This window comes from Schistocerca serialis, chromosome 6, assembly GCF_023864345.2.
Source record: "Schistocerca serialis cubense isolate TAMUIC-IGC-003099 chromosome 6, iqSchSeri2.2, whole genome shotgun sequence".
Classification (NCBI taxonomy): Eukaryota; Metazoa; Arthropoda; class Insecta; order Orthoptera; family Acrididae; genus Schistocerca; species Schistocerca serialis.
In genome coordinates this window covers 591,369,558-591,388,838 of record NC_064643.1, presented here as the reverse complement: position 1 = coordinate 591,388,838, position 19,281 = coordinate 591,369,558, and the positions used below count along the sequence as shown (strand labels likewise).

Here is a 19,281-nt window from a genome sequence, read left to right as displayed (position 1 = left end):
CCAATTGAAGCAGATGATTGCTGGGAGACTGTCCCTCCCAAAAGCCACACTGGCAAGGAGACAAAAGGTCCCAAGATTCGAGGACCCAACTGAGATGACAAGCCACCATCCATTCAAATAACTTGCAGGAGACATTCGTCAGATTGGTTGGTCGATAACTATCGAGGGATGTCAGATCCTTACTTGGCTTGAGGACAGGAACCACAGCAATGGCCATTCACTGAAAGGGTGAAACATCTTTGAGCCAAATAGTCTTACACCTCGGGAAAATATTGATGTTGTGGAGGATTGAAGTGTTTTGGTAACCTTGGAGGGTTCGGAGCACAGCCCACACCCGTGATGAAGAGGCAGAAGAACCTACGGAGGAGACAAAGCATACCCAACACACTCACTTGCTTTGTCTTATTACATAATGGGCTTTGGCATGAAGATGTTTAGTGAGACCAGCAGAGGACTGATGTTGCTGAAGGCAAGCCAACGCCTGACAGTGATCACAGATGGCAATGGCATGCTCCACCGAGGAACCAGCTGGTGTCTACTCCCTAAGGAGTAGAAAGGGAAGGTGTACTTGCTGAAGGAGGAAAGTTAGGGTAGCAGATGTAGGTGGCCTGTCAAGGGGAGATAGAGATTGCAAACTGTGACCACTGGATGGCAGCCACTTCCAATACAATACAAAGGGGGATCCACATACTAATGACATCCATGCGGACCAACTTGCAGACACCACTGCAAGACTTCAAAGGGCTGTCACGGTTCCGACAGAAAGCATGATACCTACGAAGGCTTGGTGGGTGAGCATCAGCAATATGTGATTCCTGAAGAATGGCACAAGCTGTGGAGTAAAAGGAAATAAGAGACTGCAAATCTGGAATGTGACAGTAGTATCCATTACAGTTCCATTGAATAAGCACCAAATGGGAGTTGACTGGACCAAAACCAGTCATGCTGCCGGGCCACCACCCAGCACCAACAAGGATGGGGTGACATCCATAAACAAGAGGTCTGACTCACATTTGTGTGTGTGTGTGTGTGTGTGTGTGTGTGTGTGTGTGTGTGTGTGTGTGTGGTGATTGGAGGGGAGGGGGGGGGGGTTAAAAGAGAGGCCACATCCTGTGACTTCTTCTTCTCTTTCATAGTTCGAAAAAGGTAGGGCCTCGAGATGAACTCTGGGTCCCGCAGCCAATTATTTGTGGCAGCAGATCTCCGGTCTGGGAGTTACAGGGGGAAGATGCAGGGGGGGGGGGGGGGTGGTTCTGGAGGGGGCAGGCACTGAAGAAGTATTGATCAATAGCAAAACCTGACCGCAGCTTACTCAGAAAGTTCAATTCAACAAACTTTTCTTCAATAGTTTCCAAGAAAAATAGTGGCTTGGTGGTGATGAAAGTGTCCCGGTCAGTTCTGGTGCAAACTACATAGCACGGAAAAGGTTTCACCACAAGTGAGCAAATCTGGCCCTGCTCCCAGGGTGTAGCCAGGCAAGGAAATGCCACAGGTTATAAGAAATCAGCATTAAAAGATCCACTGCCAACTACAAAGACGACCACAGAGGAATGGCCAGCTTTAAGTTTAATGTATTTCATACACAAAGTGTCTGCCCTGATACCACCCTCTCCAATCAGAGGTTCTCCCTGTGAATGCCATCCACCCACAGCAATGGACATCTGAAATGGCAGCTGTTGCTGGGAGTGTTCCAGAATGACAAGCAATCACTCTTAGTTATAGATGGGAAGGTATCAGTAGTGTGAGCTCTGTGTTCAGGGGGCTCAACCAAAAGGGTTGATAACAATCTCACCACATGGACTAGTTAAAGAACAATGGTGTGGAGGAAGAGATGGAAGAAGTGGTAAGGCCACACACCAAAGATACTAGGTGTTCTTTCCCAGTTGGCTCACACTACAGAGAGAAAATTTAGAAGGGGAAGTCACACCCCAAAGGGGGACCAAAAATGACAAAAAGGAAAGGTGAAAATGAAAAAGCAAGATGAACAAAAACTAGAAGGAATACCAGAAACCAGGATAGCCGGACCAATATAAGCCAATGACACACAGAGAGAGGGAGGGGGCGGCAAAGTGGAAGGAGCAAGGACAAGGGAAGTAACCTCTTCCTGTTTCAATGAAGGCCCTGAGCCTCCCTTCCGTGCTTTGTCGTAATGTGTTGAAAAGTTCTGGAGTGCACTGTATTCGGTCAAACCTATTTTGGACAAGATCCCTCAGAACATCAACATTAGCTACAGGAGTTAAATACAACAACAATTTTAAATATCTCTGGACATAAAAATTGAATGGATCCACATCTGGTGATTGAGCAGGACTTCAATGAATCCCTCCCCCCTTTCCCTCAAACTATTTATTAATTTTGAAACTTGTAATTATGATGTTCAGAGAAAAGTGAAGTGAAGCACTACTGTGCATAAACCACAACCATTAGATGTTTCAAGCTACATTATCAACTGACAGAAGCACCTCATTTCTGAGAAATCTTGTGTGTTTCATCCAGTATAAGGTTCTGAGAAGAAATACAGGTCAACGAGATGAACATGAATGATTCCAGTCCCACACTGATGTTGAAAAAATGACAATCAGACAAAACAAAAAAAGGCCAAGACTATCTGTCACGAAGAATGCAAGTAAAAACGCACATCTGAAGTGCACTGCATCCAGTACAATGAGACTGTGGTGCCAATCAATGAGAAATTATTTTAGATTTTTGATGTCAGTGCGAACTTCAAATATACTTAATTGCCAAGAATGGTTTAAGTTTCTTCAATAGCTTTACTGCCCTCTTTGGGGTTCTTCTCACACTTTCACAGTACTCTTTAACAACTCTCATTTTTATCATTACAACAAAAACAATAATTGTGACTGGTAGTAGCAAATGTTTTACAATGAGATGGTCATTATCTTAAATTATGAGACAAAATTGTTGGCTATTACTTACATTTATGAGTTCCAATATTAAGTACTGTCACAAGTAAAAGCATACAACACTACTGAAGCTTTCAGAAGTATCAGACAAAAGTGTAGGACCCAGCACATGGGTTCCCTTTGAGTGACCTACCCTTCGTTTTCAATCTCCCCTGACCTATTCCTTTCTCTCCCCGAGGAAGGAAATGTTAGTTCTGAAAGACAAACGACAGTGTCACTTAGTTTTACGTGCACCTATTGGTATAGTCCTCTATACTTCGCTTCCTGAAGGTAAGTACTGGCCAGCAATTCCATCTTGCACTTTAACAGTTTTCTCGATTGGGTTTCTCTTTTCATACAATAAATGATAGTTTTACAACAACAGGCTTTCACTATCATTTTAGAAGGGATAAAACAACTACTTCAGTATTTTCCCTTAATTTTTAGTATTGTTCTTTCTATTGTAATCTGATTTCCTGAATTCATTCCAGGACAAAACAATTTTCTCCGATAAAGTTATATGATGATTAGAATAAACGAATAACATGACGGCAAATGAAGAACACACAAAGCAATAATTGAAAATATGTTAGAAAATTGCAGGGAAAACACAGCAAGAACAGATTAATTTATATGTGAATGGTCACTCACTTTCTCTCCCGAGCATGGAGTTTAAATTCATCCACAACTTTCTTGAACAAAGTCACTGTGTACAAGCCAAAATCTGAGTCCTGGTAAATTAACTGGCTTGATCGAGGTACAATCATATCTGTAATCTTCTCATAGTTCTGATTCCATTCATTGAACATTATTCTGGAAAAATTGGCATAAAATCACTTAAAAAGTATGTTGTTGGGCTTCTAGCTACACCAAAAGAGCTAAAAATAATAGCTGCAAACTTGTAATTTCTATACATACTTTGGTACAATAACCAGTAGGGTAGTAAGGTATTCAGAATCCAATATGAAGTGCTCTTTCTTCACTAAATCAGCAAGATTTCGTGTCAGTAGACTCCCACTGTAAATAAAAAAAAATTTGACAATTTCACAATTGCAATTTGCTCAGATGGCAAGTTCGGCAACTCCACTTAAATTAAAACCATTTATACTTACGTCTGTTTCTTCTCCAGATTCTGTAGGTTGCCTTTCAAATTATTATAAGCAGTAGATTTCGTTTTCAAATCAGCATCTATCTGACCTACTTGTTTACTGATGATGTCAGCTATGTTCCGCAAGGATTGTTTGATGGGATACTTTGCCATATCCCACTGGAAACGTGTGATGTATCCAGGTAGGTCACCTATTACAAAACCATATCTCTGACTTGACTTTGAAATGAACAACAACTAAAAGGCAGCATAAAAACCATCAAAATTTATGTTTCAATTTGTGTTATTTACAAGTGCATAGTTTTTTTCCCCACACATGTAACATTTCTTGAGATTATGAGCTGTGATCAGATTAACACCAGGCAAGGAGGGGATAGATGGATGGAGGCACTAGGCAGTGAGGACATGAGTGATGAGTGAACAGGTAGTAACGCAGGGTGAAGCAAGGAGATCTTGTGGGAGCAGGGTTGAGGATATAAGCACAGAATTATAGGTGGGGGGAGAGAAAGAAGGAAGGAAATGCGAGGAGGAGGAGGAAAAATGAATGAGAGGGAAAGCGAGTAATGGCAGATACAATAAGTGAGGGCGAGAGGCAGTTAACAGTGATGAAGGAAGCAGAAATAGCATGTTAAAGCAACAATACCAGTGAAAAAATTGCAAGAAACATCAGCAATGCTTGCTAAAAAACTTATTAAAACACTAGAAGCTTTTCAAGGGAAGAAAAAGTCACTCTCCATTTTATGGATTCTAAAAGACACAAGGAGCTTCAGGGCGCCATTTAGATCCATGACCACTCAGGAGATACACACAACTCCCATAGATCAGAAAGAGTAGGTTCCAAGAAAAATAAATATATTTCACAGAATTCAAAATCTCCACAACAAGTGCCAGATCAGACAACCCTGGGGGGGTTGGGTGGGGGGGGGAGGTTGAGAGGAGGGGGGGGGGCAATAAAGAATCCCAAAGTATTCCACATGCCATGTATTTCAGAAAATTAAGAAATTCAGCCTTCAGTTGCAAGGTAAAATTTTATTAGTTTACCTAGATTTCAATGCCAATAATGGTGTCTCCTTCAGAACCTGTAAATTGACCCATACGGACCTATGTTACACATCAAAATACATTATAAATCTAATGATCTCACAATAAAGAAAATCGTGGTTCTTACAAAAATTAAATTACTTTGTGGGCCAAATATTGGCCATGTCGCAGAATAAAATTACAACAGAATAAAAATGCATAGTCATAAGATTATGTCTGTCAAAACTAAAAACATTAAGACAAATGTAGACGGAGCTATGCCGGGCAGGAATAAGAGTCACACGTAAACAAGGAAACTAGACATCGTGAGCAGATCCACAGCATGGCTTGGCTAGCGGCCAAGCGCATGCTCAAGTGCTAGAGACAAGCTGTCTCAAAATTACTTAGAGCAAACGTAAATTGTAAACAAATTGTGATGGGAAGCAGTCCTACAAATGGACAAACCTACCTATTGGTAGAGTACATTAAAACAATCTACCTGAGAACTAGCTACAAAGTCAGTGCATACAAATTTATATTCAAATATTATAATAAGAGGGCGAAGCCCCACTACAGTAACTAATAAATTAGTATGGGAAACACAAGCATGCGAAGCATAAAATATCTTGAACATAAAACAGGCAAATTAAGAAACATCTTAGCAACTAGGTGTCATTACCAGTATAATACAAAACACATGGAGACACAATGTACAATCACACTACAATAAAGGGACAAAGCAGACAGGAAACTGCATCGGTCATTCGAAGCAGACTGTGGGCCAACTCCACTGAAGTACAGGTTGAATTCCTTCGAAATAATTTCTATTTTTTAGTTGCACCTGATCTTTAAGTAAATTTTCTCTATCAATAATAAAAAGATGTTTAAAAATTTGCAATTCTTCAAGGGTGTCTAATTTACATCCTTTCAATTGATTATGCAAAAGTTCTGCATCTTTTAGAGGCTTGGGAGCATGGGCGATATAGACTAGATGTTTTATGCTTTGCACGCTTGTGTTTTCCACACTAATTTATTAGTTACTGCAGTGGGGCTTCGCCCTCTTATTATAATATTTGAATGTAAATTTTCATTCCCTGATTTTGTAGCTAGTTCTAAGGTAAATTGTTTAATGTATTGTACCAATAGGTAGGTTTGTCCATTTGTAGGACCGCTTCCTGTCACAATTTGTTTGCAATTTACATTTGCTCGAAGTAATTTTGAGACAGCTTCTCTCTAGCGCTTGCACATGTGGTTGGCCGCTGGCCAAGCCTTGCCGCAGAACTGCTTGCGACGCCTAGTTTCCTTGTTGCTTACGTGTGACTCTTATTCCTGGCCGGCATAGCTCCGTCTACTTTCGTCTTAATTTTTTTAGTTTTGACAGACATAATCTTATGACTACGCGTCTTTATTCTGTTTTGTGCAATTTTGTCATATGATGACATGATGGAGACTGTGGCTGTTGTTTGAAGACAAATGTTGATGGTGTTAGGACAGCAACCAGCCACAAATTCGTGGCAGGTCGCTGTCCTAACACCATCAACATTTATTCAGTTTTAATTTTATTCTGTGACACGGCCAACGTTTGGCCCTCAAAATAATTTAATTTTTGTAAGTACCATGATTTTCTTTATTATGAGGTCATTAGATTGATGATGTATTTCAATGTGTAACATATGTCCGAATGGGTCAATTTATAGGTTCTGAAGAAGATACCATTATTGGCATCAAAACCTAGGTAAACTAATAAAGTTTTACCTTCCAACTGAAGGCTGAATTTCTTAATTTCTGAACAATTCTCGGTTGCTGAAGTGCTGCACTATGTTAAAGATTTGTAAACATTGTACATTTGCTAAATCAGAGATGCAATCCGAAACTGATGGATTACTGCAGTGTGCAGCTACAAGTACCATCTCCAGGGTATTGCTGTAGGCATATCAATGGGTACACACAACCTTGTCCAGGTGACCACCTCTGATGCTTAAAACATCCAGTGGTTGTGTTTCACCATCTACATTACCTCTGTTTTCCATGACAAGTGATTAACAGAGTCATTTGTGTTAGATAGAGACTTCCGGACTATATAAAGAGGAAATGGTTCAAGTGCAATGCTCTGACTTAGCGAGTAACCCGACTGCATATAGGCTTACTCTTCTGCAGCTACAAAGTTGAGTGCACTTATGACCCAATCGCCATGGTTCATAGAGCAATTCTCATTGATTATGTTAAGATATGACCTATCCAATCAAGATAAAAATGGTAAGCAACACTGGCATGTTAAAAACAAATTCAGCAATAGAATACCACGTGTGTTTGGCTGAGTGCACATGTGAGCAGTTTTTAATTGGTTTCATTGAGAAAAGAGTTACAAATGGGCAACAAGTGTGGCAATAAATATCTTTAATTTTAAATTAAAAATTCAGATCATGGTTTTGGCACTGGCTTAGATCACAGGAATTTATTCACACTTGCCGAGCCCCAACCTAATCATAACCTTGTGTTGTGCTACATATTGCAAATTCACAAACACTCAATTTTGGCACTGAATACAAGTTGGCTGTTATTGCACTCCACTGAAAAATGTCCTGTAACAGATATGACAACCTTCCTTTTTTTTACACTTAACAAATATATTCAGTTACTGGTGGTTAATTTCAAAGTAAGACCCACTTAACTGCACATGTGAGTCTTTCCTTCTCATCCCGTCTAGTAAGTCTCCCCTGATCTGGGGTTCTGGGCAACTTTTCGGGTCGATAGAAGCGTCCGATCTCACGCGTCGGCTTTGACCCGTGACGTAAGGGTGTTGTGGTGTGTGACGTCATTACGGCACGGAGTTTGGTTTGTGAGTGTGGCGTGTTTGTAGATGTCGTCGTGTTGTGGTTTGTTGTGCCCTCTGGTGGTATGTTCAGGGTTTTCGTTTGTTTGGTGTATTGGGCTCAGTTTGATGTTGCTCTGTGGCGGGTGCTGCTTGCGTATTTTTGAAGCGGAATTTGTATCAGTGAGTTAACGGTTTTGTGCGAAGGTTAATGTAGTGATGATTGCTGTATGTCGGGTGGTTTTGTTATTAAGTTTAATCGGTTGTGGTTTTTGTGGTGTCACCGCCAGACACCACACTTGCTAGGTGGTAGCCTCTAAATCAGCCGCAGTTCATTAGTATATGTTGGACCCGCGTGTCGCCACTGTCAGTGATAGCAGACCGAGTGCCACCACACGACAGGTCTAGAGAGACGTCCTGGCACTCGCCCCAGTTGTACAGCCAACTTTGCCAGAAGGGGATCACTGACAAATACGCTCTCATTTGCCGAGACGATAGTTAGCATAGCCTTCAGCTACATCATTTGCTACGACCTAGCAAGGCGCCATTACCAGTTATTATTGCTATTATACTTCTGTATCATCAAGAGCTATGTTCTACAATTATGAATTAAAGTTAAGTATTCCAGAAGCTATGTACTATTTTTGGCTACTATAATTCCTTGTCATTTTCCAGACCTCACGCCAGCCTGCGTGAGCTTAAACGCGTGCCTTTCGGCTACCCGTCCTAGTGGATTGGCTGTCTGGTCAGTCCACTACAGTTTTTTGTTCAGGAATGGATGTGAAAGACAAGATCAATAGTTCTCGGTTGAGGGCTATGATGGGGGACACAGCTTTAGAGCTGATTAAGTTCCTACAGATTTTCGGCTTAATTGCCGAGGTGGTGAAGTGCGGTGTGTGCCGTGAACCAATGAAATTGGTTAAAGTTCCAGCCTCTCGGACCAGGGACAGTTATATGTGGCGCTGTTGCAAAGACGATATATGGCTTTCCATACGCCGCGGTACCTGGTTCGAGAAGTCTAGGTTGGGCATGCGCGAGATTGTGCTTGTTACATATTATTTTTGTTATTGATCCCCACAGAGTTTTTGCACGCATGAGACTGGTGTGAGTGAGAGGAGAGTTTTAGATTGGTATTCCTTTTCTCGTGAAGTGTGTTCGGAATTTATTAAGTACAAGGGTAAGTTGGGGGAGCATGGGGCTGTTGTGGAGGTGGACGAGTCACAGTTTGGGCAAAGGAAGTATGGGAGGGGGAAGTCTGTGGCTGGTCTTTGTGTGTGGGGGGCTGTTGTTCAGGGGGGTGGGGGTTCAGAATGTGTTTTTAGGGTTGTGGAAGGGAGGTCCAAGGCTGAATTAGTGGGGTTAATTGAGGAATATATAGAGCCGGGGTCCACAATAGTTTCTGATGCTTTTTCTTCTTATAGGGTGTTGGGTGAGAGGGGATTTAATCATTTAGTAGTGAACCATGTTTAAGAATTATGAGACCGGGGCTTGTACTAATACAATAGAGGGGATGTGGGGGGCGGTTAAGTCAGTTCTTGGGAGGGGGAAGAGGCGCTCTTTCAACCTTCAGTCTCATTTAGATGAGTACTGTTGGCGGAAGAGTGTCTCAGAGGGCTATTGTATTGTTCGGGTTTTCTTAAGGGCTGTGGGTAAAATGTATAGGCCGAAAGTTGTTAGTTAGGGTGGTCTGGGTAGGTGGGTGGATGGCTGTGGCTCAGGGTGGGGTGGGTGGTTTATTTTGTTGTATAGTATTTGTTAAGGGGGGGGGGGGGGAGAGGGGGAATGAGTTTGTTTTTGTTTTAGTTGTGGAGGATCTATTTTGTTGAAGTTTTTGTTGAGTTGTAGTGTGTGATTGAGATTTTTTTATGTTGCATTTGGTTCTTGTTTGTGTGTTTTTCATTTTGGGGTTGGGGGGGGGGGGGGGGGGGTTGGGGGGTGGTGAGATGTGCGTGGGTTGGGTTTTTCTTTTGGTTTAGTATTTTTTCGTTGGTTTGTGTGTGTGTGTGTGTGTGTGTGAGATTGTGGTGGCCAGTCTAGTTTGTGGGGCTGGAACTTTCTTATGGTAAGTTCTCATTTTTTTGCTTTTGGCGTACGTGTTGTGTATTGGGGTAGAGGGAAGTGTTTCATTGAAATTTGTGGCTGTGAAGGTTGGTATTGTTATTGGGAGATGTTTTTGAGTTACATAGGTCAAGGGTAGTGGTCGATCCTAATTTATGGGATCGGGAGCTGCTGCAGATCTATATAGGTCAAGGGAAGTGTCCGATTCCAGATAATATTGTGTTTTGTGGTATTTGGTGAGTTTTGTGATGTCGATTTTTTTTCGTCGTTTTGTATGGGGATGGGTGGCTAAATTTGTTTATATTTAGTTTCTTCCCACCCAAAAACCCCCAATTTCCCACGCTTGTCCCGTTAGAGTCATTAGGTTTTTTGTGAAACGTGTGTGTGTGTGTGTGTGTGTTTTTCGATGTATTTTCGTCTTTATGATACATATGCAATGATTTTATATCCGCCATATTGGAATTGTCGTTTATGGTCGTTTCCGCCATATTTGTGACGTCATGGGTCAAAGCGGACGGGTGGGATCGGACGCTTCCGTATTTCCAACTTTTCCATAACTCTCCCCATTTCCTAAACCTCACCAGTCCTTTTCCTTCATCACTCTTCCTTTACCTTCAACTATTCTGCCAGAATAAGGAACCAATGGCTCTGAATGGCTTCTCCAGCTGCCGCTAGTGAATAAATTTTTTTTATCTATCCAGTCATAACATATGTTCCTTCTGTTGCACAAAACATTTTCAGTATATCATTTTCCATGAGTGGCAGCAGGGTCTGTTCAATCTATTTCACATGGTAATTTTCTGACTGAAAAATTGATCTTTCTGGATGGCGTCCCTCATCTCTGATGACTCCAAACAAAACCTATGTCCTCACTAAAGCCAGCAAACATGTGCAATGCCTTCACAGCGAAAAGACAACACACTTCAGTAACAAAAATCTTTCCCAAAATTTGAATGTCTTGCTAAGGCCATTGCAAACAAACACTATCCTGAACATCTAGGTGAAAAACTGATACTGTCGCTTCGAGAAACTGAATCAGGTCCTCTGCCAGGTCCATGAAATGGAGCATACCTTCCAGCTGCAAGACAACGCCTCTAATCTTACGGAACATGGGACTGATGAGGGAACCATCTACATTTCTCTTACTTTTTGGGTGATACAATGTGCCATTCATCAAGTCCAGTGCTCTAATATAAGATAGTATGTGCTGGATTGTAAGCATCATTGCTCACCCATAAAGTTTGCAACATCAACACTGCCAAGATGACATGTCAATCAATTTCTCTGCTGCTATTACACGGTAGATTGTCTGATACTACCTGACCAAAATAGTTTTCAGCTGGTGCACACAAATGGACATTCTCTTTTGATTCTGGCACTGCCTAAATTACGATTTAATAACTATAACAACAAAAATAAGCATTTTTTTTACAATATAAAGTAATTGGACAGATTTTAAAAAATCTACTCACCAAGCAGAAGCTGGAGAACATACGCATTTATGGGGAAAAAAAAAGAAAAGGTTTTAGGTATGCACGCTTTCGGAGCCGGTGGGTCCTTCTGGCAGAAGGGTTCCGGGTTTCTCATCCCGACTGGTAAGTTTCTCCTGATACAGGCTTCTGTGTCACTTTCCTGAACTAACACTTTTCCTAAACCTTTCCAGTCCTTTTCCTTCACCCCTCTTCCTTACCCGTCAACCCTTCTGCCAAAAGAAGGCACCACTGGCTTTGCAAACTTGCAGTACCAAAACTTGTAAATTTTTCAAAACAAGAAAAGAAAATGCAGTTTCTATCAGACAGTGAATACAATAATCACAAATGCACAAACAGAACCAACAAGCAGAATGTAGCTCAGTTATTAAACAGTGGCACACTTTAGGTCTATCAGAAATGTTATGAAAGTGAATCATGTAGCTGGGCCTAATAAAGGTAACAAACTCACTATTATTTGCCAGAAGGTTTTCATGGAGTTTGTCTCTTTGGTCTTCCAGTACTTCACCAAGATAGGCTGCTACTTTCCTGGTTACTTGTTCAACATAACTGTCTAATTTTCCTAAATCATCAGATAAACCAACCAGCTGATCCAATGTCCCAACCTGCAAATTGAAACAACAAAAGTTGCCAATAACCAAGTAAAAAACATGCTAAAAAAAAAAGAGATGTACTTCATGCAGTAGCTAGTCTTCAACATATTTAGAATCGTGCGTCATCATCATGATGGGCAATCTTTGTTATAGAATCATAATAACTACACATTTCTTTGTGTTCCAATGTTACTTTGCTTTTCTTGAGTAATGTGACATGAACAAAGAAAGACTCCCAGAGAGTCAGACATTTTCAATTTGGGTTTGTGGACAGTACCTAGCACAGTCCAAATTGATTACTGGGTCACTGTGTGGTACTTTCACACTGCTTCAGTATACTCTTGAAAATTTTCCATTTGGTATAATACACAATATGTAATTTTATTACGAGAAGTATCCAAGTTTGTGGTAAAACTGAGGTAGCACAGTTTGGTTGAAATACATGTGTAGCAAGTTGCTGTGAATGTCAAGTGGTGAAGACTGTAACACGTGATCAGGGTCACAATGATACATCAACACCATCACAGAACGTCAGAATTACAATGCTCAATGAAACCTAAAACAAATATATCAGGTTCCTGATGTAACAAACATGATGGAAAGTATCATATTAGTAACTTGGTTGAACACTGACAATCTAAACTCTGGCCATTGTAAATCAATAGTTACAACTTTAATTTTTATTGAGAATATAAACTCTTCTATCAAGAATGATATTGAAATAGCTTAGACTAGGTGTTAATTAATGGTAAATTACAGTTAAGACCACCACTGGAAACCAACAAAGTGATGATACAGGTAATATGTAAACCAGTGTGGGTTGATGGCATGTTAGCTCCAATGAGGATTTAGTGTTAAGTCAGTCATGTTGCTGACAGTTAATACGATATTGACTATTTCCAAAATGTTTCCTTCATTCTGCTGTCATAAATGTGTGTGTCTTGCGAATCTTACTGTCAGATTAAAATTATTTTCCACACTATAACTCCCCCCTTGACCTTATCTTTTGCAGCAAATGGCTGAGCAATCCAGCCATAACTGTCATTGAAGCTGCCAAGATATTTGAGATTCGTTATCTCACAAGCCACATAGACATAAATAAGCCAAAACAATCACTATTGCATGATCCAGTTCAAAATCAGTGTATTCTAGTAGGTAAAAACTACTCTCAAGAAAGAAAAGCTTCTAAATCAACCCAGAAAGTCAACTGATAAAAAGGAACGGGAACAAATTCGCCACTTTCTTAAGTTGATGACAAATCTGTTACAACAGGTAGATTTACATATGAATAACAAACATCACCTTCAGGTCTGGAATATGGAATTTGTAGTTTACAGATACATTGTTCTGTTTACTGGTCAGATTATTCAACGTTTCCCATGTCTGCTGGCAAGTTTTGTCTCCAGGAGCAGATATTAGCCAGTATTCCGTCATGTTTCGCTATGTCCTAAATACCTGAAACAGAGAAAACTAGTCAAAATTGTAACTAAGAAATGCTATCACTCCACTGTTAATATGACCTCGCGGAACATTCATTCATTTTAAATATCTGTGTGTCCCAGTTTTGGTAGCTCACTTTTGGGCAGTGGTTACTCCCACTTCTACAAACGAGCTATCAAAGTGACAAAATCTTTGTTACATGATATCCAATACAATTAATTATTCTCATACACATTAAAAATTGAAGTTTTTTTTATTTTACCGATCAATGACAGCCAAACAAGATTTAGCAGCCGAAATTTAGCACGCCCCCGCTTCAGCTTTGCAACGATATCCACTATTTAATTCACGTGACTCGCGCCTGACATCTATCGTGAGCACCGTTTACTGATTCGAACAAAACAGAATCTGGAAAATCAGCTGTTCCAGCTGCAGCATGCGTCATGAAAACCGCTATGTTTGAATGCAGCGTTGTTTATAATAGGATATCTTCACATCGTTCGGGAAAGTACTGATATGCCGTCGATTTCATGGCAATCCATAACTTAAGCAATACAGAAAACTCATGCAGGACATAAGCACTCTATAAAATTATTTGGTCGCGTATTGAAAAAACATTGCAGCTACAAGCATATACGAAAATAAGATAGATTGATAAATGTTTCATTGAACATTCTGGGGTGAGAACTTCGGATTTGGGCAGCCAGCTTCATGAGGTATGTGATTAAACACGCTCGCTAACAATGCGAATAATTCGTAATACTCTTTTTGTTATGTTATTATTATCTAAACTACATTGTATATCATTCCAAACACTAAGGTAACGACTCTAAAAAAAAATCATATCGAAGAGATGTTGAACTCCTAGCCTTCCATCTAAGGCAATAACCTAACATTTCGTACCGTCACTAAAGCGGCCGTCACGACCATAGGCAACTCATGGTCATTTCTCAGTCCTACAGCATTGGCAGTTAGTGATAATTTCATCTAGAGCACTTGCCCACGAAAGGCAAAGGTCCTGAGTTCGAATCTCGGTCGGGCACACAGTTTTAATCTGCCAGAAAGTTTCATATCAGTGCACACTCTGCTGCAGAGTGAAAATCTCATTCTGGAAACATCCCCCAGGCTGTGGCTAAACCATGTCTCCGCAGTATCCTTTCTTTCAGGAGTGCTAGTTCTGCAAGGTTCGTAGGAGAGCTTCTGTAAAGTTTGGAAGGTAGGAGACGAGATACTGGCGAAGTAAAGCTGTGCGGACCGGGCGTGAGTCGTGCTTCGGTAGCTCAGATGGTAGAGCACTTGCACGGGAAAGGCAAAGGTCCCGAGTTCGAGTCTCGGTCGGGCACACAGTTTTAATCTGCCAGGAAGTTTCATAATCTCAACTGTTTGTAAAAAAATCGAAAAATTTATATCTCTTGTTTCTAGTCTAGAATATGAGGAGTCCTCCTCTAAAGAAAATTCTTGCCATCTGCTTCGAAGCAAAAGTAAAAAAAAATACAAGAAATCTCTTAAGTATTTTTTGAATTCATCCTTTGGAAAAAAAAACGGAACCACTGTCGTATTTGGAATGAAAATAATATATGAATATTCTTAAGGCTTATAGATGCATCTGATACTCATTTCAGCGTGAAAACGTAACAGTATTCCGAGATAAAAAATAGAACACTGTAAGAGGAATAAAACTGTTCCTTCTGTGTAACGAAACATGTCGTCGGTGGTGAGTTTGCATTCTGTTGGACCTTGTAGAAACTTAACAAAGCTATGAACTTAATTTAGGTACATATCGTGTCACGTATGAGCGCATTTTATTTACGAGTGACTCGGGGTGCGACAGCGCGCGAGTAGTTGTGTGCTGCCACCATGATTTTACAAAAGGTACTAGGAAAGTTTTGCAATACAGCTTTACTTATTTAATTTTTTCGAAGCAATTTCCACCACGTTGAATATAGCTCTCCATCCTCCGAAACCAATCCCTAAGGCAATTTTCCCAACTTTCTGTAGGGAGTAAGGCACACTCGTTGTCCCAAGCCCTCAGGAAGTCCTCATCACTTGAAAACTGCACTTCTTTCAGCTGCATTTTCGCATGTGGAAACAATGCAGTTATGAAGTGCAAGGTCTGGACTGTATGGAGGGTGCTCAAGAAGTTTCAGTCCTGTACCCCACAAATATTTGGGGCATACTTTGGAGCAGTGAACTGGAGTATTTCAAGATGGAGCAACCTAGTGTACATTCTCGACTTTGGTCGCAGCTTCTTCAAAGATTGGATGACCTTGGGTAGGCACTGCTCACTGTACCACTTAACTGTAGCTATCTTCGGTGTGTCCAAAACTACACACACCATTCCCTAAACCAGTTCTCCCGAGGTTCTGTAGTGTAGTGGCAACTTCTGCCATCAAATGTATCCGGATGACCAAATGAAGCTGGAAGAGGTAGAAGGCACCGTATTAAAATTCAGCGAGAACTTTCCAAGTGATTTATTGTTTCCAACTGCCGTGCCCTTGTTCCTCTTGATTTGCATCATGGGGCCCTGCAATGGTGAGGAAGTACCCCAGCGGCCCGTGCAACTCATTGCTGTGTCGTTCCAGCCTTGGATAGCTGCAGAATTGTGACCACGTCAGGATGCACCGACACTTGGCCGTCTGCGTCCCTGCCGACTCAGCGCTGCGCGGTGAGAGCCGCAGGCGGCCAGCTGCTGCTTATTCTTGCCGGCATGGCTGAGATCACAGGGACAACAACCGCCTGTGATCCGGCGTCCGAATCTGTGGTCCTCACCTCGGGATGCCTCCGGTGTGTGTTGGAAGCCAGAACGACTGCCCGCAGTAGTGAGCCAAAGAATGGCCCACTGCTGGCCAGCTGCCTCCGTACCCTGCTTCGGCCTCAAGGGGTCGATCCAAAGACCCACCATGGACTGCAACGCTGGTGCCCCATCTGTGGCTGTGTTTAGCTGGTGGTGTGACACGTCCCGCCATCCAGGAGAGCTGCCACACTTGAATGAATCTCGTTAGAAAAACGGCACCTATTTATATTTGGCTGTATGCCTCTGTTTTACCAAGCACGCCGCTTTGCGTCACATACTCATAACACGCTGGGTTGGCCAGTGGGCCCCTTCTGCCTGCAGCTTGCGACATGCAAAACAGCTACATATACTCTTTCAGCAATTTGATGGCCCTGTGGCCTCTATTCTACTTCGCAACTGTTGGCATGCGTAACTCACTGCAATCCGGCCCGCTGGCTGTAACTTGTGCACAAAACTAACTTTCCCTATCCTAAATGGTGCTGCCACTACAGTAGAGAGTAAGGCACACTCGCTGTCCCAAACCCTCAGGAGGTCCTCATCACTTGAAAACTGCACTCCTTTCAGCTTCAGTTTCACATGTAGGAACAATGCAGTTTCGAAGTGCAAGGTCTGGACTGTAAGGAGGGTGCTCAAGATGTTTCAGTCCTGTACCCCACAAATATTGGGGCTATGCTTTGGTGCAGTGAGCTGGAATGTTATGGTGATGGTGGAACTGGGTGTCCATTCTTGACTTTGGTCACAGGTTCTTCAAAGATTGGATGACCTTGGGCCTGCACTGCTCACTATACCACTTAGCTGTGGCTGTCTTCTGTGTGTCCAAAACTACACACAGCACTCGATTTGAAATACGAGGGCTATCCACAAAGTACATCACGTTTTGGAATTAAAAATAAATAAAGCATTGGAATTTTTTTATTATATACAGATGAAAGCCACACTTAAATACTACTTTTCTACATAGTTGCCATTTAAATTAAGGCACTTATCGTAGCTATGAACGAGCTTGTAAATTCCTTCGTCGTAAAATTCGGCCGCCTGCGCCTTCAACCACGTGGTTACCTCTTCTTGAAGCTGTGCGTCGTCATCAGAACGCTGCATAGCCAACCACTTCTTCATTGCTGGGAATAAGTGGAAGTCGCTCGGTGCCAGGTCGGGACTGTACGCCGGATGAGGGAACAACTCCCACTTAAAAGATTCGAGAACTTCACGAGTGGCATTTGCCGTGTGGGCCCGGGCGTTGTCGTGAATCAGCAAGACCTTTGAGCCCAACTTTCCCCTGCGCTTGTTTCGTATTGCTCTTCTGAGGTTGTGCAGAGTTTGGCAGTACCTTTGAGAGTTTATTGTAGTGCCTCTTTCCAGGAAATCCACAAAAATCACACCTTTTCTGTCCCAAAAGAAGAGGCAACCACGTGGTTGAAGGCAGAGGCGGTCGAATTTTACGACGAAGGAATTTCCAAGCTCGTCCATCGCTACGATAAGTGCCTTAATTTAAATGGCAACTATGTAGAAAAGTAGTATTTAAGTGTGGCTTTCATCTGTATATAATAAAAAAAATTCCAATACTTCATTTATTTTTGATTCCAAAACGTAAAGTACTTTGTGGATAGCCCTCGTATCACGACAATATTAAACGAACAGTCGACAATATTCGCGCTTTCTGCCATAAACGTTCCAAGGTGTTGTGACATAACAATATACCCTTTGGCAAAGTCAGTTATGTCAGTGGATTTCTCCATTTTCGGTTCGGTTCGTCGCTAGAATGGTTCCCCATTTGCCTTTGTTCCACATACATACTTTCTTTATGTCTTCACCTGCCCATGCCACCAGACAGCATAGACTCTTGTAGCTGGCAGTGTTGCAGTTCTTTGGCAAGCAATTCTTGCCCAGATCACTCATGTCACATTAACAGATTATAAGTTCTTATGTCTACCTTAACTTCTATTCATGCTCACTTTGTTGTTATGTCACGCGTCTGTGAGGTAACGGGTGAGTTGTGGCGCCCTGAAAGTGTTTGAAGTTCGGAGTTGGCGTGGCAGCGCGGCAGGCCACGTGGTGCCGAGCATCGGCCGGAGAAATAGGGGCAGCCCCAGGGCGTGGTCCAGGCCGACCGCGTGCCTGGAAATTCCATGTTGATACAGTGGCGAGGACTGTGCTTTGTGTCGATGAAGGATACGTATATGCCGGGAGTGCCAAAGATGGTGGACTTTGTGAAACCATAACAGCAGACATTTCACAGCTCATGTAGAAATTAATAATAGCCAGAGGAATCATGATACCTTAAAAAGAAACGCGTACATTTCCATTATTTGAATGACTATTCTGATGGTGTAATCAGATTTTCAATATCTTTATTAGTTTAAAGTTTAGTATCTGACTAAATTATACAAGTAACACCCTGCAACGAATTTCCAAATTCTAAACGGTTCAGCCGATTTTGTCGATCGATGTGTCTTTAGAAAGCTATTAGTGTAAACCTAAATTGATATGAATTACAGGCATGTAACTTGAATAGTACATGAGTTATTGGAGGTCAAAGTGGTCGATTACTATTAATCGCATCAAGCCATAAGTAAACCACAGTTACACGAAAAATCAGTACCAGCATGCTTATAAATATATTTATTCGTCTATGTCTTTGTTTATATCCGATATATACTATTCATGAAGAAATTGGTCAAATATTTACTGTGTTTTAGAAAGCACAGAGACATTAGGCTACTGGTCTGCTTTGTTTCTATTCCTTTGATATATGTTTATTTGATTTGTTTATGTATTTAATAGTGTGTGTTAGAGCGTGCTTATTGTCCAGCTATAGGAATATTTATTTAATTTCATGTTATTTAAATGTAAATCCAGTATTTTGTGAGTGTGCGTTGGCTTGAAGAAATAGCGGGAGCGCAATCAAAGCGCCCATTAATGGGGAGACTGCATGGAAGTGGGGGAGGAGTGCTGTACAGGACAGTGCTGGACGGGAAGGCGCGACGGACGGTCTCACGAACTACATTGGAGAGTGGGGCAGTTTGTGCCTGGTCGCGGGAGATAGAAATATTTCGTACTGCCGAC

At 41.7% G+C, this 19,281-nt stretch overlaps 1 protein-coding gene across 1 annotated transcript in view; it reads right to left on the bottom strand.

The window, feature by feature from the left end:
• LOC126484314 (V-type proton ATPase subunit C) overlaps nt 1-13,816 on the bottom strand; it is a 62,333-nt gene extending 48,517 nt beyond the window's left edge. The window contains exons 1-6 of the mRNA XM_050107751.1: nt 13,687-13,816; nt 13,287-13,439; nt 11,843-11,996; nt 4,016-4,202; nt 3,822-3,920; nt 3,555-3,716 (exon numbers count right to left, since the gene is read on the bottom strand). Of these exons, the coding sequence (XP_049963708.1) occupies nt 3,555-3,716; nt 3,822-3,920; nt 4,016-4,202; nt 11,843-11,996; nt 13,287-13,418 (734 nt within the window). The 5' untranslated portion in view covers nt 13,419-13,439; nt 13,687-13,816. The remainder of the gene's footprint in view (nt 1-3,554; nt 3,717-3,821; nt 3,921-4,015; nt 4,203-11,842; nt 11,997-13,286; nt 13,440-13,686) is intronic.
• Between the last annotated feature and the right edge of the window lie 5,465 nt (nt 13,817-19,281).